This window comes from Pelophylax lessonae (genome assembly GCF_965119305.1).
Source record: "Pelophylax lessonae genome assembly, chromosome: 1".
Taxonomy (NCBI): domain Eukaryota; kingdom Metazoa; phylum Chordata; class Amphibia; order Anura; family Ranidae; genus Pelophylax; species Pelophylax lessonae.
This window is the reverse complement of record NC_138768.1, coordinates 49,928,673-49,951,230: the sequence shown is the minus strand read 5'-3', so window position 1 is coordinate 49,951,230 and position 22,558 is coordinate 49,928,673. Positions and strand designations below refer to the sequence as shown.

At 42.5% G+C, this 22,558-nt stretch overlaps 1 protein-coding gene across 2 annotated transcripts in view; it reads right to left on the bottom strand.

Moving 5' to 3' along the window:
- DYM (dymeclin) overlaps positions 1-22,558 on the bottom strand; it is a 678,939-nt gene that overhangs the window by 224,411 nt on the left and 431,970 nt on the right. The window contains exon 14 of one of the 2 annotated variants that reach the window (XM_082254562.1): positions 19,124-19,288. The exons of the other annotated variant lie outside the window; for it this stretch is intronic. Within the exon in view, the coding sequence (XP_082110688.1) occupies positions 19,124-19,288 (165 nt within the window). The remainder of the gene's footprint in view (positions 1-19,123; positions 19,289-22,558) is intronic. 2 annotated transcript variants of the gene reach the window in all.

The following is a 22,558-nucleotide window of genomic DNA, read 5'->3' as shown; positions in this document are numbered from 1 at the left end:
GGTTTTTCTGTGCATGGAAACACATAGTGCCAAAACATGCGCTTTCCTGCGGCTGCAGTATAAAAAAAAAAAAAAAAAGGACCAAGGGCTTTTTTCCTGCAAGTTCCAGCAGCCCATTTAAATTACATTTCCACAGAAGAGAATAAAGTTAAAGTTTAGGCAGATACAAAAGACACAAATTATTGCAGCTGCGATTACTACATTTATTTACATGCAGTGCAAGTACCTGAATTTACCTCGGTTGCAGCATCTCACAGTCCCTGTATAGCAGAGCACAGAGAGAAAGCAGCAGCACAAGGAGCCAGTCAGTACATGTGCTGATAGAAAGAGGAAGCAAAGTACTAGAGAGAGAAGCTCATTATTGTGCTACTTTTCCCTTCACCACCCAATCACTGGCTGATGCGGGGCTTTGACAGCCTGGGCTCAAAGGAAGTAGGTATAATGAAGCAAGCTATTATTTAATTGGATGACTGAGGACTTCTAGTGGTGGAAAAATTCTGCTGGGTCAGTTCTAGATTAAAAGGTATTCCATGAGGTCTTCCTCCAGCCGACTTCTTACCACTGTAAGTCCCTAGGGCAGCTGCCATCCTGGATATATATGGGAGCCGACAGGGACTTCCTGAAGAATCACAGCCGGCTCCCCACTGCGCATGCTCAAGATCGTACAGCACTGTGGGACTGGTCTTGCAGCCTCCTGGAAGTTGATGTGTCCCAGGAGGCTGTGGGAAATGGGACCTGGGCAGGAGGCATACCGAGAAAAGAATTGGTACCCAATCCCTATATATATATATACACATACACACACAAACACGGATCAGCCATAAAATTATGACCACTGACAGGTAAAGAGAATATCTTGTTACAATGGCATCTGAAATTTGGTGGGATATATTTGGTAGCAAGTGATCATGTTGTCCATAAAGTTTTTGTGGTGAAAGCAGAAAAAAATGGGCACCGCAGTTTGTGGTGTATGGGGCTGTGAAGCCCATGGGGGGCCATGTCCACATCCAAAAGCTTCTACAATGGTCACATGAACATCAGAACTGGACTACGGAGCAATGGAAGAACGTGGCCTGGTCAGATGAATCACATTTTCTTTTCATTTAATGTGGATGGCCGGGTGCGTGTGCGTCGCTTACCTGGGGGGTATGTTATAAGACGGCAAGTCTGCAGAGGCAGTGGGATGCTTTGGGCAATTTTCTGCTGGGAAACCTTGGGTCCTGCCATTCACATGGATATTACTTTGGTGTCCATGCCTCAATGGGTTAGGGCTGTTTTCGCAAAAGGGGGTCAAACGCAATATTAGGTGGGTGGTTATAATGTTATGGCTAATCGGTGTGTGTGTATATACAGTGGGTACGGAAAGTATTCAGACCCCCTTAAATTTTTCACTCTGTTATATTGCAGCCATTTGCTAAAATCATTTAAGTTCATTCTTCTTCCTCATGAATGTACACATAGCACCCCATACTGACAGAAAAACACAGAATTGTTGACATTGTTGCAGATTTATTAAAAAAGAAAAACTGAAATATCACATGGTCCTAAGTATTCAGACCCTTTGCTGTGACACTCATATATTTAACTCAGGTGCTTTCCATTTCTTCTGATCATCCTTGAGATGGTTCTACACCTTCATTTGAGTCCAGCTGTGTTTGATTATACTGATTGGACTTGATTAGGAAAGCCACACACCTGTCTATATAAGACCTTCCAGATCACAATGCATGTCAGAGCAAATGAGAATCATGAGGTCAAAGGAACTGCCTGAAGAGCTCAGAGACAGAATTGTGGCAAGGCACAGATCTTTCCAAGGTTACAAAAAGATTTCTGCTGCACTTAAGGTTCCTAAGAGCACAGTGGCCTCCATAATCCTCAAATGGAAGACGTTTGGGACGACCAGAACCCTTCCTAGAGCTGGCCGTCCGGCCAAACTGAGCTATCGGGGGAGAAGAGCCTTGGTGAGAGAGGTAAAGAAGAACCCAAAGATCACTGTGGCTGAGCTCCAGAGATGCAGTCAGGAGATGGGAGAAAGTTGTAGAAAGTCAACCATCACTGCAGCCCTCCACCAGTCGGGGCTTTATGGCAGAGTGGCCCGAAGGAAGCCTCTCCTCAGTGTAAGACACATGAAAGCCCGCATGGAGTTTGCTAAAAAAACACCTGAAGGACTCCAAGATGGTGAGAAATAAGATTCTCTGGTCTGATGAGACCAAAATAGAACTTTTTGGCCTTAATTCTAAGCGGTATGTGTGGAGAAAACCAGGCACTGCTCCTCACCTGTCCAATACAGTCCCAACAGTGAAGCATGGTGGTGGCAGCATCATGCTGTGGGGGTGTTTTTCAGCTGCAGGGACAGGACGACTGGTTGCAATCGAGGGAAAGATGAATGCGGCCAAGTACAGGGATATCCTGGACAAAAACCTTCTCCAGAGTGCTCTGGACCTCAGACTGGGCCGAAGGTTTACCTTCCAACAAGACAATGACCCTAAGCACACAGCTAAAATAACGAAGGAGTGGCTTCACAACAACTCCGTGACTGTTCTTGAATGGCCCAGCCAGAGCCCTGACTTAAACCCAATTGAGCATCTCTGGAGAGACCTAAAAATGGCTGTCCACCAACGTTTACCATCCAACCTGACAGAACTGGAGAGGATCTGCAAGGAGGAATGGCAGAGGATCCCCAAATCCAGGTGTGAAAGACTTGTTGCATCTTTCCCAAAAAGACTCCTGGCTGTATTAGATCAAAAGGGGGCTTCTACTAAATACTGAGCAAAGGGTCTGAATACTTAGGACCATGTGATATTTCAGTTTTTCTTTTTTAATAAATCTGCAACAATGTCAACAATTCTGTGTTTTTCTGTCAGTATGGGGTGCTATGTGTACATTCATGAGGAAGAAGAATGAACCTAAATGATTTTAGCAAATGGCTGCAATATAACAAAGAGTGAAAAATTTAAGGGGGTCTGAATACTTTCCGTACCCACTGTGTGTATATATATATATATATATATATATATATATATATATTATATATAAAAATTGTTAGGAGCAAGGGTGGTGAGGAGGAAGGAGGAATAGTGTCAGTTTCACCTTTCTGTGAAGGTCCACTTTAAATGACTCATGAGAAAAATGTGGGGGGAAGCCATTGTTCTTCCCTTATGAAAACGCTACTTGATTGGCTTTAATAATTTTGAATCACGTTCTAAGAACAAGCATGCTGTATAAGAGTGTCAGGATTCCTGATCTCTATATTTGTTCAGGTCAAAGACTCATAAAACCCTGAAGCCAAAGCATAACCATGACAAGCATAAGGTAGCAGCCAAGAAGCAAACATTCTCAAAAGAATGGTAAACAATGGCAGCCCCCATAATCTTCTCATGATACAGTCACTTTAATTTAGTATGTGAAGTTAAGTATATTGCTACAATTCAGGTAATTACAACAGCTGGAGTAAAAATATTGCTTCATGGCTTCGTTAAAAGAACACATAAGTGAGGAAAATAAGTTTTTAGACGTTCTCTAGCTACTCAGGCCCAAGTAGGTGGCAAGAAAAGCCTCCCTCTGTCCGGACTTGGCATGGACAAGGTTTGCTAAGCTTAACAATGTCCTGAGGGTTTTGTTTCATCTTTAATTGGCTGCCTGGGTTGGACTCGGAGACTGTTCCGTTCAAGAATGCTTCATTATTTGTGCTACGAGTTAGTCACACCAACAAACACTCTGCAAAAACAAGGCTCGGGATCACGTATGTTAGTCCTGCTCTTAGGGGATTTTCCTGTGGTTCTGATCTGCTCTTTGGTTTTCTTGGAAGAGTCGAAGAGTAAAAATCCCTCGGAATGGATCCCTCTTCTTTTCATCCTGTTTCCTGTGAATGTTGAATCCCACCTACGGCGGATCCTTCTGGGGGAAATCTTCTCGGGCCTTGTATAATAAAGCCTTTCACACAAATTAAACATGATCATCTTGTCTGTAATTGCAACCTCTCTCTCCCTTTCAGCTGGGGAAGATGGTTTCACTTAGCTTTCACTGTGTGGTCTGTTTTCTGCAGCATCCCCCGCTAAGCTGCGTTTCCCCTCTCTTCAGCTTGGACTCTCTCCATTGTTTCTGTCATGCGATTTTTTTTTTCCCTTTCTTCTCCCAGTAGAACTGGCAGTCAGCTTCTTAACCCGTTCCCCAACAAAACACCCCTCTACGGCCTATCCGAAGCTAGAGACGGGTTTGATATTGAGGATTATGGGGTCAAAAATTTAAACTCTGAAATGGTGATCTGATGAAGTCCAAAGCAAATAAAATAAACCAGAGCTTAAAGCTGAACTCTAGGCAGATATAAAAGACAACTTTAAAGTGGTTGTAAACCTATTTTAAATAAACCTAACATGCTGTGTGCAATCGTTTTGCACAGAGAAGCCCCGATCCTCCTCTTCTGGGGTCTCCTGCCGACGCTTCAGGCTTCTCGTCTTCATCGTGTGCCCCATGGAAAGCCTCTTCCCCTGGGGGCACCCGTGCGGGCTTGCTCCCAAGTCCCGCTGCTGTGCCCATTGATGCAGACAGGGGGGACTCGGCCCTGCCCCCCACGTCACAGGATTTGGTTGACAGCAGCATGAGCCAATGGCTCCTACTGCTATCAATCTGTCCGATGAGAAGAGAGAAAGCGGCTGGAGCGTGCACATCGCTTGATTAGATCAGGCTCAAGTAGGGAAAAGGGGGGGGGGGTTGCTGCAGCACAGGTGGTTTTTCACCTTAAAGTAGGACTATAGGCAAACCCCCTTTTTTTTTTATTTTGGAAAGATCAAGGGAGGGTTATAACCCGTCAGATTTTTTTTCCACCATCTGTGTCTCATTGTGGAGATTTCCCTAAACTTCCCATCCCGTAGCCAAACAGGAAGTGAGAGGAAATCCCTGTAAATCAAGGGAATTCCTTGGGGACCCCCAGATCACCAGAACTAGTGTACCCATCACTTTTTTTGGGGAAACCCAAAATGTGGGATTTTCTTTTACTTTCACTTTCAATGAGAACAGTAAACAGGACCAATAGAGGGGGTGAATCTCCTTAACCACTTCCAGACTGCCCGCTGCAGTTATAAGTAGGTACATTGATGTTAAATACCGGGGTTATGGCAGCAGATAGTTGCCAAAACCGCAGTATTATTTTTACTGGGCGGGCGGTCCTCTCTCTCATAAAAGTGGTCCCAGCTGTGGGTTCGCCACGGGATCACTTTTATGGGTGGCGGGAGAGGTGCCTCCCGCCACTTCCCGGTCGTTTTCCCCGCTTACTGGGGCCGTCGGTAGCTGGGAAACCAATCCGGTCCTCTCCCCTCCTAGGCAGGAAGTCGAGTGAGGGCAAGCTGGCCCCCACTCGACTCTATGGCCTTGGAGGACTGGAGGATACGTCACTTCCTCCCAACAGCCTTAAAGGGCCAATTTTATTTAATTTTTTTGCTTTTTAGTGTAGATGTGAGGTCTTTTTGACCTCAGATCTCACATTAAAGAGGTCCTGTCATGCTTATTTCTATTACAAGGGATGTTTACATCCCTTGCAATAGGAATAAACGTGATCAAAAAATTATTTTTTTAAAGGGACAGTGTAAAAATAAAAAGGTAAAACAAATAAGGAAAAAAAAAATTGAAAGCACCCCATCCCTCCGAACTCGCGCACAGAAGCAAAAGCATACGCAAGTCGTGCTCACATATGTAAACTGTGTTCAAACCACATGTGGGGTATCGCCGTGATCGTTAGAGCGAGAGCAATAATTGAGCTCTAGACCTCCTCTGTAACTTCAAACTGGTAACCTGTAGAAGTTTTTATTTTTAAAACGTCGCCTATGAAGATTTTTAAGTACCAATGTTTGTCACCATTTCACGAGCGTGCACAATTTTTTAGCATGTCATGTTGGGTATCCATTTACTCGGTGTAACATCATCTTTCACATTATAGAAAAAAATTGGGCTAACTTTACTATTTCGTTTTTTTTTTTTAAATGCAGGGAAGTGTATTTTTAAGAAAAAAAAACTGTTTGAAAGACCGCTGCCAAATAAGGGTGTGGCAAACAATATTGCAACAACCCCCATTTTATTTTCCAGGGTCTTTCCTAAAAAATATATATAATATTTGGGGGTTCTAAGTAATTTTCTAGCAAAAAATACTGATTTTAACTTAATTTTTGGAAATATTGCTAGAGATAGAATAAAAAGCACCACATCCCTATGATAAATAGTAACTACAATGGGGGGGGGGGGGGGGCAAATTGGGACTTTAAAGGTGCAAATGATGGAGAAAAATCTGAATTCTCAAAAATTTAACATTTTATTACACAAAGAAAAAAGGACAAGACAGGACATTTGATAAAATGTTAAAAGCAAAGGAATGCACTCAAAAATATCAACTTGCCGGGGGTCGCGTAACTAGTTAGCATGGAGGAGTCTCGTTCGTTATCGGAATTAACCAGACAAATCTCTCCACCAACTAAGAACGGCCATGCACCACCACCCACAGAATCGAGAAAGAGCTATCAATCTGTCAATCCTTTCCGTGTCCGGGCCGGGTGAGGTTTACTAACTAGTTACGCGACCCCTGGCGAGTTGATATTTTTGAGTGCATTCCTTTGCTTTTAACATTTTATCAAATGTCCTGTCTTGTCCTTTTTTCTTTGTGTAATAAAATGTTAAATTTTTGAGAATTCTGATTTTTCTCCATCATTTGCACCTTTAAAGTCCCAATTTGCCCCCCCCCATTGTAGTTACTGATTTTAACTTGTAAACGACAAGTGTCAGAAATAGGCCTGGTCCTTAAGTGGTTAATGGTAATAAAAACACAGTAATAAAAACAGGCAGGTGAAAAAACTTGAGGATTTAGAACCAATTTAAGGAGTAGAAAAAACATATAAAAGACTGAGTAGCTAAGGAAGTGTTCTCAAGCCAGACTAAATTAGTCGGCGAGAATCAAATTGGACACGCAGCACACGGTCAGGTGGGACCGGGAGCCTAGCGCAACCTAGGAGGCATAGACAAAATGGAATATTGTCTATACTCCAATTTAAGGAGTATCCCTGGTCAAAATGCATTATCATATATTCATTCTCACATTGTATTTCACTTATTTCTAATCTACTTCTAATAATCGGAACTATCTTGAAGTTTGTAAAGATCCCCACACATTTACTTCCTGTAATTCTGTGACACGTATTTACTCTGTAAGTAGCACTGCTGTGTCACGCACTTCACAAAGCCTGCCTTCTAAACTACAGATGTGCTGGGAGAAGGAGTTTCAGGAGGCGGAGCCAGTACAGGCATCACTGCTTGTAGGCAGCAAGGTACCATGGGATATGTAGTCCTTAGAAGTTTAAAGTAAACAGAGAGAGAGGCTGCAAAGCATGCAGAGAATCTAGGAAGTTGTAGAAAGATGGTCAATAGACAAGGCAGCACTTACAACATGAAAGGAGATTTTTACAGTAAGCTAATTTGGATCGTCAAATAGAACTATAGTTTGTTATTACAATGCTGGTGTTAGATGTTAGTAAATGAAAGTTATGCTGTGACCATAGATTTCCTTAAAATGTGTTTAAAGTTATTTTAAAAGATGTGAAAAAATAAAAAGAAAACAACAGGTTGTACTGAGCTGCTCTATGCAATGGTTCTTGTGGTTTTACACAAAGCAGCCTCGATCCTCTTATTTTTGGGTCCCACGCTGGTGGTCCTAGTCCTCCTCCTCCCTTCCGAGAACCCCCAAAAGCAAGCCTACTGCTATAGGGGCACTTGAGCAAGCTCGCTCCCGTGCCAATGCACTGTGTGGTCATTCACACATGGAGCACTGCTCAGCCCCACCCTCTTCTCATTGGCTCACTGGCTGCCAATGGCTCCCGCTGCTGTGTGAGCCAACGAGGAGAGAGAGACCCAGGAGGGCAGCTGCTCTCATGCACATTGTTGGATCGAGATGGGGCCCAGGTAAGTATAAGGGGGGGCTGCACCCAGAGGTTTTTAGGTACCTGTATCTGGCCTGGTATCAGTCTCTTGTATAACTTTTGCTCTTGAAGAGCTTAGTTTGGGAGAAGAGGAAGCAGCACAATTTGCCAGTCAGTTATGCCACAGTGTCAAGTGCTAATAAGAAGCTCGCTGATAAAAGGAGAGAGCAGAGTGATAGCAAGAGGAGCTGATCGGGGGATCGACAAGACCTTTAAGTGTCACGTCAAGCAGAACATGATACAAAATAACACATTACATCCATGCCTCCGTTACTCCACCTCCAATAATATATTATATATAATATATTTTGTTTTCACAATGACCCTGCCCACCGCCATTCTCACCGAAGCAAGAATGACCTGTCCTGCTCCCACAGCCCCCTAGGAGACTCCCAGTCACATATCCCAGGAGGCTGGGGAAGCCCATTTACAGGGGGCTGGGCTGCCTGAGCCCAGGAGAAACAGCTTGCCGAAGATGCCCAAGATAAGTCTAAATTCACACTAATGCGATGAGGGAAATGCACAAGATTTGCTGCGTTTCCCTGCATCGCACTTTAAGCAATCGCACGACGTTCATGCGATCTGCTGCGGGTGTCAAAATTATCTTGACACCCTGAAACAGATCGCAGATTGCAGTGCGATTGCAAGAATTGAATCGCATACCTGTGAACACCCATGCGATGCGATTCCGGTGTGGAAAAAAATGGTTCTTCACCATTTTGGTGCAGATGCAATGTGATTTCAGCTATACAAACTGTATGGCCGAAATCGCACAGCACAGACATTTGTGTGTGATGTGCACAGGAATGCAGTGTGAATCACATGCAATGTCCGCAATCGCACCAGTGTGCACATAGCCTAAAGGCACGGAAAAAAGGCTGTGACACCTAAACAACAAATCACTGCAAGACTATAAATAGTGATGGCAAACCTTGGCACCCCAGATGTTTTGGAACTACATTTCCTATGATGCTTATGCACTCTGCAGCGTATTTGAGCATCATGGGAAATGTAGTTCCAAAACATCTGGGGTGCCAAGGTTTGCCATCACTGCTATAGTAGATCCGCTGGGCAGTTGAGTAAGTATTTCAGGAGAACCCAGCATAGCAGGTATGGGACTATGGGTTGGGGAGTAAAAAATCTACTTTAAGCCTGAGGTTCACACTGAATGCGGGTTTGAAATAGTTCAGCTGAACTCTCACGATTTTAAACAGACATTTGAGTCTGACTTCAGGGATGATTTGAGAGATATCTGTGCGGGTTCATACACAGATGTGTATTGAAATCGCACCCGAAGAAGTCGCCAAAATTAGTGCAGGAACTGCCTATTTACTTTTGGGAATCTGCGCGGCGCCGTAAAGTCAGCGTCGCACCAATTCGGATGGTGCCGTTGCAGGCAATAGGTGTCGATTTGACATGTCCAATCGCCTCAATGTGAACGGGGGCTTACTGCTACATAAAATAATCAGATATCCTGCTTTTCCATGGCCATCAGACAGGCCTGCATAAATCTTCGGGCTGGACGGACAGAAAAACACATCCTATGGCAGGTACAACAGCACCTGTATAAATATTCCAGTAGTAAATTTAGCCGCTCGTCTGAAGAGTCAATTCTGAAGCAAGGGGTTGAAATCCCAAGGAGATTCACCTTCTCCATTTGTCTTGCACCATAGGTATAAGAAAGTGATGGGAAATCCATATCTTTACAGTTATCATTGGAACATTGGGAAAATCTTCTACTGGGGATACTTGTTCTAGTGACAACTAAGAGGATATTCCCTAACTTTGGAAATATTTTCATTCACTTCCTGTTGTGTCGGCAGTAGGAAAATTAAAGTAGAACTAAAGGCAAAACCATTTGGATAGAGTAAGGGAGGGTTATAACTAGAGGTGTACCGAACTGTTCGCCGGCGGACAGTTCCCGGCGAACTTAGCATGTTCGCGTTCGCAGCTGCGGGCGAACATATGCGATGTTCGGTCCGCCCCCTATAATACATCATTGAGGCAAACTTTGACCCTGAACTTCACAGTCAGCAGGCACATTTCCAGCCAATCAGCATACCTCCCTCCCACACCCTCCCACCTCCTATAAATAAGCAAGGGCAGCATCCATCTTAGATCATTCTGAAGCAGTGTGTGTTAGTGAGAGCAGGGAGAGCTGCTGCTGCTGTTAAGCTAGGGACAGTTGTTAGTCAGTGTTCTTGGTCCACTACTGCTGTAAGGACAGCATCCTGACAGCACCCCAAAAAGCCCTTCTAAGGGCTGGTATTTGTGTAATTTATATATATATATATATATATATATATATATCTATATCTAGTGTCCCCAAAAGCCCTTTTAAGGGCTGGTAATTGAGTTTTTTCTTTTTATATATATATATATATATATATATATATATATATATATATATATATATCTATTGTACACTGCAGTTGCCTGCCCGCTGTGTGTGAGAGGCCACAGACCTACCACAGACTGTACTGTGTGCACACCACACTCATTTCGGGTGGCACAGGCACAGTACCTTGCATTTTAAAAAATATATTTTTTTTTCCTCTGTCATAATTTGAGTGCTGTGTCAGGTCCACAGAGTGCACTGTACCCACTGCAGTGCACTGCCCACCACTGATATATATACGGTGGCACAGCATCTTGTTGCAAATTGAAAAAAAAAAATATATTTTTTATTATTGCAGTTGCCTGGGCTGCCAGTGACTGTCAGGTCCACAGAGTGTACTGTGCCCACTGTAGTGCCACTGCGTGCCCACCCACCACTGATATATATACGGTGGCACAGCAGCTTGCAAAGTAAAAATATATATATTTTTTTTATAATTGCAGTTGCCTGGGTGCCAGTGACTGTCCGGTCCACAGAGTGTACTGTGCCCACTGCAGTGCCACTGCCCACCCACCGATATATACGGTGGCAGGCATGACTTTTTTTGGATTAGTGTCTGGGGGGGTCTAAAAAGTGTACCTGTCAAGTTTCAGCTCTGTAGCATGTCCAGAACCAGAAAAAAAAAGATCATATAGGTGTAAAAGGGGTTCCCACCATCCCTGCTCTACTGAAAAATTATCTTTTTTTCTGGTTCTGGACATGCTACAGAGCTGAAACTTCACAGGTACACTTTTTAGACCCCCTAGACACTAAATCACATAAAAAAGTTCTTAAAAATTGTCATTTTTGATAGAGAGCCAATTATTGGAAAAAAAAAAAAAAAATGTCTTTGTATTTATTGTCTGGGGGGTCTAAAAAGCGTACCTGTGAAGTTTCAGCTATGTAGCATGTCCAGAACCAGAAAAAAAGATCATATAGGTGTAAAGGGTTCCCACCATCCCTGCTCTACTGAAAAATTATCTTTTTTTCTGGTTCTGGACATGCTACAGAGCTGAAACTTCACAGGTACACTTTTTAGACCCCCTAGACACTAAATCACACAAAAAAGTTCTTAAAATTGTAATTTTTGATAGAGAGCCAATTATTGGAAAAATTAAAAAAAAAAAAAAAAAAACTTAAAAAAAAAAAATAATTCTTTGGATTTAGTATCTGTGGGGTCTAAAAAGTGTACCTGTGAAGTTTCAGCTCTGTAGCATGTCCAGAACCAGAAAAAAAATAGAATTAGGGTTAGGGCTAGGGTTAGGGTCAGGGCTAAGGTTAGGGTTATTTTTAGTGCTTAGGGTTAGAGGGTTAGAGTTAGAGGGGTAGGGCTACTAACTCTAACCCTAAGTATCTCACCGTAACCCTAACCCTAGCCCCTAACACTAAACCTAACCCTAACCCTCTAACCATAACCCTAACCCTTTAACCTTAACCCTAACCCTCTAAGCCTAGCCATAAAAATAACCCTAACCCTAATTCGTATTTTTCTGGTTCTGGACATGCTACAGAGCTGAAACTTCACAGGTACACTTTTTAGACCCCCCAGATCCTAAATCCAAAGAAATTTTTTATTTTTATTTTTTTTTTAATTTTTCCAATCATTGGCTCTCTATCAAAAAGGACAATTTTTAATAACTTTTTTTGTGTGATTTAGTGTCTGGGGGGTCTAAAAAGTGTACCTGTGAAGTTTCAGCTCTGTAGCATGTCCAGAACCAGAAAAAAAATAGAATTAGGGTTAGGGCTAGGGTTAGGGTCAGGGCTAAGGTTAGGGTTATTTTTAGTGCTTAGGGTTAGAGGGTTAGAGTTAGAGGCGTAGGGGTAGGGCTACTAACTCTAACCCTAAGTATCTCACCGTAACCCTAACCCTAGCCCCTAACACTAACACTAACCCTCTAACCTTAACCCTAACCCTCTAAGCCTAGCCATAAAAATAACCCTAACCCTAATTCGTAATTTTTTCAGGTTCCGGACATGCTACAGAGCTGAAACTTCACAGGTACACTTTTTAGACCCCCCCCCCCCCCCCCCGATGCTAAATCCAAAGAAATTTTTTATTTGTATTTTTTTTTTTTAATTTTTCCAATAATTGGCTCTCTATCAAAAAAATTACAATTTTTAAGAACTTTTTTTTGTGAGATTCAGTGTCTGGGGGTCTAAAAAGTGTACCTGTGAAGTTTCAGCTCTGTAGCATGTCCAGAACCAGAAAAAAAATTAGAATTAGGGTTAGGGCTAGGGTTATTTTTAGTGCTTAGGGTTAGACGGTTAGAGTTAGAGGGGTAGGGGTAGGTTTACTAACTCTAACCCTAAGTATCTCACCGAAACCCTAACCCTAGCCCCTAACACTAAACCTAACCCTAACCCTTAAAGCCCAGTTCCTGTCCCATTTTGGTCGGTTCTGGTCTGTTTGCGGTTGTTTGCGGTGCGTTAAACGGGGAGTTTGGTCTGTCACTGTGAAGCGGGCGTAACCCTTACACTACCTGATCGATACAACATCATACCTGATCGTATACACACACTGGATGTTTTAAAGCACGTTATTCCAAACAATTTAGGAATTTTAGGTGATTTATGCCCTTTATGGAATAAAACCCGACTCTGCGTCAACTACGTAATTTTCCATGGGAGTTTTGCCATGGATCCCCCTCCGGCATGCCACAGTCCAGGTGTTTGTCCCCTTGAAACAACTTTTCCATTACTATTGTGGCCAGAAAGAGTCCCTGTGGGTTTTAAAATTCGCCTGCCTATTAAAGTCTATGGCGGTTCGCAATGTTCGTCGGTTCGCGAACATTCGCCGATGTTCGCGAACGGCGAATTTTATGTTCGCGACATCACTAGTTCTAACCCCTGTCCGCTTTTATTTTTTCCCCACCATCTGTTTCCCATTGCAGAGATTTCTCTTCACTTCCTATGCCATAGCCAAACAAGTGAGAGGAAATCCCTGTAAATTATGTGAAATCATTGCGGACCCCCCAGATCACCATAACTAGTCTCCCCATCGGAAGGTTTGCCTTCTATTACTTTTCTGGAGACAACCCAAAATTTGGGATTTTCTTTCACTTTCAATGATAATAGTAAACAGGAGAAATAGAGAGGGTGATTCTCCCGAACAGGGACACAAACAGCAATAAAAACTGACAGGTGTTCTAATCCCTCTTCACTCTATCCAAAACAAAACAAAAAAATTGCCTTTAGTTATATTTCAAAAGGTAATAAAGTTTAAAAAAAAATTATATTATATTATATTATATATATATATATATATACCTGCTCTGTGCAATGATTTTTATTTCACAGAGCAGTTTGACCCTTTTCTTCTCAGGTACCCCGCTGGCGCTCCTAGTTCATCCACCTTGACCAATGCCCCAAAAGCAAGCTTCTTGCTATGGGGGCACTGGTGCGTGCTCGTTTCCGAGAACTGTTCTATGTGTTCATAAGTCACATAGAACCGCGGCTTGGGCTCGCCCCTGGTCTCTCCTCATTGGCTCACTGGCTGTGTCTCAGCCAATGAGGAGAGAGAGACCCGGGACAGCCGAAGGCTCCTGTGCACATCGCTGGATCAAGAGCAGGCTCAGGTAAGTATTAGGAGCAGCTGTAGGGGGAGCAACACACAGAAGGTTTTTCTTAACCTTTATACACAATGCATGAAGCTAAAAAACCTTCAGCCTTCACTACCACTTTAAGAGAAATCTCCTCAACAGGACAATTACTGCATATTGTATCCTAAAAAAGCTTTGGATAACCTTAAGGGTAAACACCTTTTTGGGAAAATGTTAAAATGATACTCTACCATAGCTTATTATGGAGTATAGAAAGGATAGAACCTTTGTTTTTTTATTTCTTTCTACATATCCCCACATGACTTTACTGATACTGAAAATATTAAAAAGAACCTTCTCCCACGCTGTCCAAAAGCAAACAAAAAATATTGGTAAATCACATTTTATGATCCCCTTCTTATCTGGTCAATTTGATGCCAGCAGCAATAACATTATAAGTATAAAATAAAACCTCTATACAGCACGTGCTTTTTGTAAAGGGTTTTGTATCTTCTTTCCTGACAGTTTTATATGCAAGTGCCTTTCTCCTGGGCCTCAACAGTGGTAAACATGCAGGCCAATCGTCAGCAGAGATGGTACATATACTGTATATACACGGTTTATATATATATATATATATATATATATATATATATATATATATATAAATCTGCACTTTCAGAATGTTTATCAGAGAGAGGTTGCAAAAGCTACAGCTGGACTGAACCCCCATTCTATATGGGTTCTTCTTCCATTTGTTGCACATGTTGCTATTAGACACTTAGGAATGTGCACATGGGTAAGGAACCTTTAAGTTCATAGGTTTAAACTTAACCACTAATTTCGTCAATAGGTTTGAACGTGTTAATATCGTTATAAAAGGCAGTTAAAGGCTTTTTGAATCTGCAGGTAAAAACAGGAGGTTTATTTGCTTTTTTTTTATACCACTCCTGAATGCCAACCTACAAGCGAACATGGTGCTGATCTGAGGGGTACACATTAACAGGCAATTTCATTGCTACATGCCACCTGTCAAACTGGAGGAACGACTGGAGGAGTGAAGCAGAAAGAGGAAAAAAAATAAAAGACGTATACAAGATTTTATGAAAAGAGCTACGACAATTATTTATGATATACAGTGAATTAGCAAATGAAATATCCAGCAGTTAAGCTGGCCATACACACACCAATTTGGTAGAGCAATCAAACCTGCCATTAATTTGTCAAATTTTCAAGGCATTTGAAGATATAAAATGATGGTCCCAATCAACCAGGAGATGGGATAGAATTTATTTCCATTTTCACTTAAGCTTTTTAAAAAACTACATTAAAGCGATCAATTAACCAACTAATTTCAACTTTACACTTGACCTAATTGGGGCTGTTGATTGCTGGCTATTATTGTATCTGTGATTCCCGCAGGAGCAAAAGGTGTTTAAATTGACAAAAGGTTTCCACATGCAAGGCCAGTATAAAAAGTTGGATTGACTTTGACTTTCAATACATTTTTATTTAGGTTTTTTTTTAAAGGCTACAGAGCGCAACCTTATAGAGATACACGAATGAGACCAATATATCAGTGAGTTCAAAAACAGTATCAATCAAATATAAAAGGTGGTGTTGGGAAGGGGGATAACTGAGGTGTAGAACAATAAGTATAGAAGTTAGCTTGACTTTAAAGAGCACTCATGGGGTAGGTTTGCAAGATGTTAGATGATAGACCGGACAGTTATATAGACCGGAACATCCTCCAGAACCCATGACAACATGTTTAGCTTAAGGGGTAGAACGCTAGATATGGAGACCATGCAGAAACTGGCTGTCCATGTGATTTAGGGCAGTGGTCCTCAACCCTGGCCTACAGGGCCCACTAACAGGCCAGATTTTCAAGATAACTGAAATACATCCCAGGTGATATAATTTGCTGCTCAGTGATTGCAGTGCTCTAGTCTGCATCTCCCCAAGGTAATACCTAAAATCTGGCCTGTTAGTGGGCCCTGTAGGCCAGGGTTGAGGACCACTGATTTAGGGAATACAACTTAGGAAGGTCATTCACAGAGCAAATTTCTTTCTTGCAACCACGGGTTGATTTTCTCATTAATACAGACAGTGTTGACAGGGGAATCCCTCCCGCCGATCCATTGTATTCTCCTTGTGGGGAGACGGGGGTAAACTGTCCTCGCCGGGAGAACACAGTAATTATTGCTAGCTGCTAGTGATAATCGGATGTAAAATCCGGCAAGCTGGTTGTACCCAAGTCGATTAATCAAATTTGTACATTCAGCCTGCTTATGCACGTTTCAAATCTCGGCCGGTTCCTGCTGAACCAACTGAGATTTGAACAGTCTATGGCCGGCCTTAGTTACCACTAGCCACTACTAGGGAAGCGCATCCTTTTTTTCACATGAATTAGCAGTTGACACTTTATTTATACCAATGTGTTTCAACTGTGGTCTGTACTGAATATCCAGTTCGAAGTCAGACTCCTTTGTGTCATAATCTGAAAATGTTCTCCCAAGCAACTCCCTGTTGAGGCAAGGTTCTAGCGTTGCCTTGTGACCCGCATCAGTTACAGGCTTTCTGGCCATAGTGATACAACACAGAGATGAGTCACGTATCCCCATCCCTCTACTGTTTCCAATGTCCAATCTACAAAAGCCTACCGGGACATGGAAAGTGTGGAGCTTATCGCCACACGGGAAGGGGGAACTGCAAATGCAGACTCAGCACTATCATTCACAAGGGCAGATGTGCTTCTACGCAGCTACATTTACTACAACACACTTCAAAGAACACGGCTGAAGATGCAGATTTGATGGGCAGTCAATTTGAAGCAATAAAGATTAAAGTTTTACAGTTCTTCAAGAGAAAAACCATAAAAAGCGAGTCTGTAGATGGTGATAGCCTCAGGGCAGCACAAACTGATTTCAACTCTAGAAATGTTTAGAATTTTGGTGACATTGTGGAGAAAATCCATGACATGTGGCACAGAACATGTGTGAATTTGTTTCCATATGTTTGCATGGGTTCCATTGTGAGAATTCTCAACCCCTTCATGACCAGGGCTGCTTTGAGCCTTTGTAACTGGCATAGTTTTGGGCAAAAGGATTTTAAAGTCACGCTGTCAGAATTCCAAAAGCACTAACCTATGAAGAAAGCAGCATCTTTCGGCTTTTTTATTGAAACTTCACTCTGTATCAGAGCTTCCGATACTGATCCTATGGGCACACTTTCTAGGGCAGGAAAGCTTGTCGTTCATTGGCCATTGATGTTCTGCCCACTGACCCCTAACACTATTGTGTACTGCAGTGGGGTCAGCAGGAGCAAATCACAGCAACCAGTGGGGGACCAGTTATTCAAACAGCCCAAGGAGTCAAATAGGATCAGTGCCAGGAGCTCTGTTACAGACCAGTAAGGAAAAGCGGGGAGGATTTATGGACAAGCGAGTAGGATTGTGAGATTAATGGTGGATCGGAATTTAATTATATAAGCAAACTGGGATTTATACTGGGACAGAGCAGATTAGATCTCTGGACAGAGCAGATTAGATCTCTGGCCAGGTTACCTATCATCTGTCCCTTTGTTGTTGGCTATCCCAGAACAGCTACGTCAGGTCCCTCCCACTGGGGTAAGATGTAAAAACTTCATCTACCGTTGGATCACTGGGTACAAACACTTATGTCATGCCGGATTGTTTTTAAATATATTATATGAGATACTACCAGGAGTTTATACATAAATGGGGTGATATAATGTACACTTTTTTAGTAAAATGATTTTAAATTGTTTAATATTAATTTTTAAATGGGAAATGCTGTCTATAAATTAATTGCTTTTCACTGTATTCTATTACCGTTTGCACCCGAAGCCCTGGTGCCCACGGCAAACTGAGAAGCTCACAAGGAGGTCTCTGTATTAACTATTCGGTTAGTACAGCGATCTCCACGCTGTGGTATTGTGTTCTGACAGGGGACACACACCAGAACAAACCGGTCAGCACTTGCAGCCATTGGCTAAAAACGCTGATTGGACACAGATTAGCTGCTGGTCTTCCAACAAGCTTGTTTGAAAGAAGTCAGTCGTGAGATTGGCTTCTGTCAAACAAGGACATGTACACGTGCTGAATGTTGGCCAGTATATACTGTATCGGCTGATTTTGGCCGATATTCGGCCCGTGTGTACGGAGCTTTAAAGTCCATGTTAAAAAGTGGTATTGTCAGAATCAGGGTGTAGGTAGATGAGTTACCAAGTTCCCATATTCTTAATGATCTTTAATAATGTACAACCCTATTTACGTATGTTGGAGCTCACAGAGCAGGAGAAGGCATCTCTAATGGTGATCCTAAAATGTATTATTATGATTATTATTAATGATCTTGGGGTAACATCTACCCATAACTAAAATAATAAATATTGCTGCGCCAAGTGAATCAAAAAATTTTAAATAATATAATAGCAAAATATCATGTATAAATCATAATATGAAAGCAAATCAATGCTTATACTTATATAAACGTATCAGCGTTCCAGGTGTTTGAAATCAAGTGATTCATAATGGACGAAGTCATCTGACGCAACGCGTACGGGGGGAGGAGCCTACTCGCAGCACGTCGGTCCCCGGGAGGTTCGGACACTGTATTGCCTGCTGTCGGAAGCCCACACTGCTCAAGTGCAGCGATATGTAAGTGGATTTCTTTTGCATTAATAAACCAGTTCAAACAGAGAGCACTAGATCCCTTCTCCTATTTATTTTATGCTGTTCCTGGAGCACTCGGAGGGTCAGCTGAAGCAGAGGGAGAGGAGTTTACAGGCTGTGTATCCCTAACCTTTAAGCGTGTATGACTCCTTGGAGTCTATCCTTAAGGTGGACTGCTAAATTTGCACCAATCACCGGGAGCACTTGAGTGAAGCATGGAGCACTTTTAGCACTGTTTGATCACAGATGAAGATATAGTGTTTTTAATTGGACTTTTTGGCTCACTTATTATTATATACTTTTATGTGTGCACTATTGGGACTTTATGAATCACTTGATTTCAAACACTTGGAACGCTGATCTACCCATAACTAAGCCTGTGTCATTTTAAAGGTAAAATGTTTTTTTGACAGTAGTGCATTGTTCACACAATTCCGTCTCGTCTTGCATAGTGACGTCACCAATACAGACACACAGACAGCCACTAGTTACACAAGTGCTCGGATGGACAACACAGTGGCATGCAGCATGCAGACAGCCATGAGAGATTATTAACCTGGAGGCATAGGATCGCAGTATATGAGAGCACGTTAGAGACAAGAACTCCTCCCCATTGTCACTGAGACTGGTGAAGCAGTGCTGAAGCGTGGAGCAGTGTGAATGAGGAAAGTACAGTTTGTCCAGCACATACAAATATCTCCGCAAGTGGCGGCAGGCGGAACTGAAAGACAAGGAGGGGGTAAGAGGGAAAGAAACAGTGGAAAAGGGGAGAAGGAAAGAGAAAAGGGAGAGTTTGCTTTGAGTAATTACGTTATTTTGAACAATGAAAGAGGTTCTTGTGTCTGCAATGCTTTAGATGCTGCTAACTGGCCCATTCAAGAACAGAAGAAGATGTTTGGTGAAGTCCCCTCCTCTGTTGGCACTCCTCTACCATACGCTCCCCCTGCTATGCCAATTGGCTGCTGGAGTCCCAAGAAAGGTTTGATGCTTCTGGGTACAGAGGAACATGTGTTTCCCTCACTTTCCTCTCATACCGCAGCACTCAGTGCCTGAGCAGCCAAAAGTAAGGCCTAAGGGCTGTCACATGAGAAGGGTTGTTAGCGCAGTGCAAGCTCCTGTTCAGACTCAACCTGAAACTTATACAGGGACTTTGATGGACTCCAGCAAGTGATGTGCAGCAAGTAGCAGGAAAGTGCCAGCAGTTGAGGGGATCTCCTGTGCAAAAAATTCAAGATCTTACCCTGAGCCAAAGGATAGGTCCACTTCAAGGCAATCTGTGAGGATAAAAATAAGGAATTTGCTGTTGCTGCCTTTTTTAAGGTGCCAGAGCAATAACCCTGATCCCGGATTCACTACCTTGAGCCACTGGGTAGGAATAAGCATGCAGAACAGAAGTTCAGGTCATTCTGGAGACTCCATGACTTCAATCTAGGTCAATGACTCAAATAAGTAGTAATCTCAGGTGAGGATGACAGCCCCAAAAAACCCTTTAAAAATAAGTCATCAACAGCAACTGCCACATTTTCTTCCCTACAGTTTATCTTTAAAGCAGAACACTTTTAATTTCTAACTTTCAGAATAAGCATGCAATCCCATGCAGTTAGTTCCATGATCCTCTACATGGCAGAAAGTAATAAATAAGCCAGACTGATGGAAGGTATTAAAGTGATATGAAAACCAAAAAGCAGGCATTCTGGGTCTCCTGGGCACCCTGGAAGCCTCAACCTCAGGGCATTCTGTATGCAAATACTGACTCTTTAAATCTGTGCCTCAGAAACAGGCACAAAAGAGTTTGAATTTGTGAGCTGAAATATGCCATGGCATACAAAGGTTCCAGGTTAAGGGGGTCCCGAATCGCTCAGGAGACTTAGGCTAGCCAAATAACAGGATAGATAATAAGCCCAAGTTTGCCTTTTTTTCAGGTTTTTGAGTTGTGTTCCTTTGCACTTTTCATTCCTCTTTTCTCTTTTAGGTATAAAATAAATGTGAATCCTAAATGGATGACATTTAGTTTGCAAAAACGTATATCATCAACTAACATGTTGTTTTCTTTTAGAAAACACTTGATTTTACCTTTTGATTAACCTTCGTTGCATCTCAGTGCTGCTGGTCTTCTGTAGTCTTACTGCAGCCACTTCCTCTTTAGATGCCAGCTACAACTAAATGACATTTCTCGAGGCGGGTATTCTTAGGATGACAACAGTGGACCATGCAAGCTTAATGTGTATTGGAACAAACACTTGTAGACCAAATCAGACGTCCATATGACAGGGTGACCACGCAGAAAGAAAAATTGGAAGAGAGGGACAGATAACTGTAACCCTTTAAAAGAAGCGCCTGAACAAAAACTCTCATGACAAAATCACCAGGTATTGTTTTAGTGAAAACTGCAGATTTAAAAACCAATAAAAATTACTTTTAAAATGATATTAACATTGTGATAAAATTTTAGTAATTGGGTTTAAATCTACTTTAAACATCTTTCCTTGTTACACAATTCCTCATTTTGTGTTGCTCTGGCCCCTTCCACTAATACAAATTTCTGAGATGCACTGGGCAATCAATATACAAAAATACCCTAAAAATAGCGCAATCCATTGTAGCACTGCCCCCTTAAGAGCTGCTGGATTTCTCACCTTTCCAGGTCCCTCTGGGTTACCGGTAGCAACTGCATGCAGAATCTTAACTCTTTACTCTCCGGCTCAGTCAATAAACAGTCTAGGGGTTGATGTTTTGTTGTTTTTATTTTATATGGGGATGGGAGAAGGGAAGAGTGGGATACTCCAAAACTTGAACTATTCACAATGTTGAGGACTTCTATCTGAGGATGCGACTAGGCCGCAATTTCACCTTGCCACTAAATCAGAGGTAAAGTTCCTGAATAGACAGCTTGCTTAGCACTTAGCTTCACATTACTCGCCTAGCACCCCCTTCACTCCAACAGCTGACACCCCGTCCTCTGACTACTCTACTTTGGGGTGGCCCTTTCCTGGTCAGGCCCTTAGACACGATCCCCTGTACTCACAATACTGTTTTTCCAGGTTGTCCAGTGTCTCAACCCCTCTAGTCAGCTCTCCTGGAACTCTGGGTTCACCTCCCTCCTTCTGGCTCACCAGGCCGACTGCCTGTGACCATACACCAACTGATGCAGAAGAGGCGGCAGCCGCCACCCTCCTTCTGGGACTCTGCTCGCCAGCCAAAGACCCCAACCACATGTGCTCCTGGCTTTTATACCACACCCCACAATGCACTGAGACAGCAGTCTGTGGGTATGCTCAGGAACATCTTTATCACATCATAAAAAGGAGCTGTCAGATAACCAGATCACTGACAAAAGGGACCGCAGTGGGCAAGTTGTGTTCCTTGTATGCATTTCCATATTTCACTTTTATTTGTCTTGTAAATCTTCCAACCACCTCCCTAAGTGGAAGCCACCTACCTACTTACCTTCAGCCCCGTTTTCAAGTTCAATATGCATCCCTGCCCAATGGTGCACAACTTTTGCAGAAAAAAGCTTGAGTCTCCATTTCCACTTTCTATGCACACCTTTCTATTAATTTGTACAGTTGAAGCTGGGTTGGCTGGGGGAAGCCACAAGTACAGAGCATGATCTTTCTTTTTACCGATGATCACCTCAGTACTCTCCTGGGGAATGCCCCCTAAAAAAAAAAAAAGATGCTTAAAGCCCGTCTCTGGGCAAAACGCAATTGCTTAAACACTGGCTCTGCATGATTGTTTTTGACCAGCTTTCTGATAGTAGCAGTGGACAATGTCTGCACAATGTGTTGCTTGCAGTCTCCACAAGGGGGACATATGACACGGTGATAACATCAAAGAGCAACCAGGAGAAACTCTATATCAGAATATGCCTGAACAAGGAATTTCACAGCAGGATCACCAGGGAAAAAGTAAATGAAAACCAAAGTTTTTGGATTGAAAACCTTTTCTTAAAGATATTAAACATTACATGAAATTCAAAGTGTATGTAAAA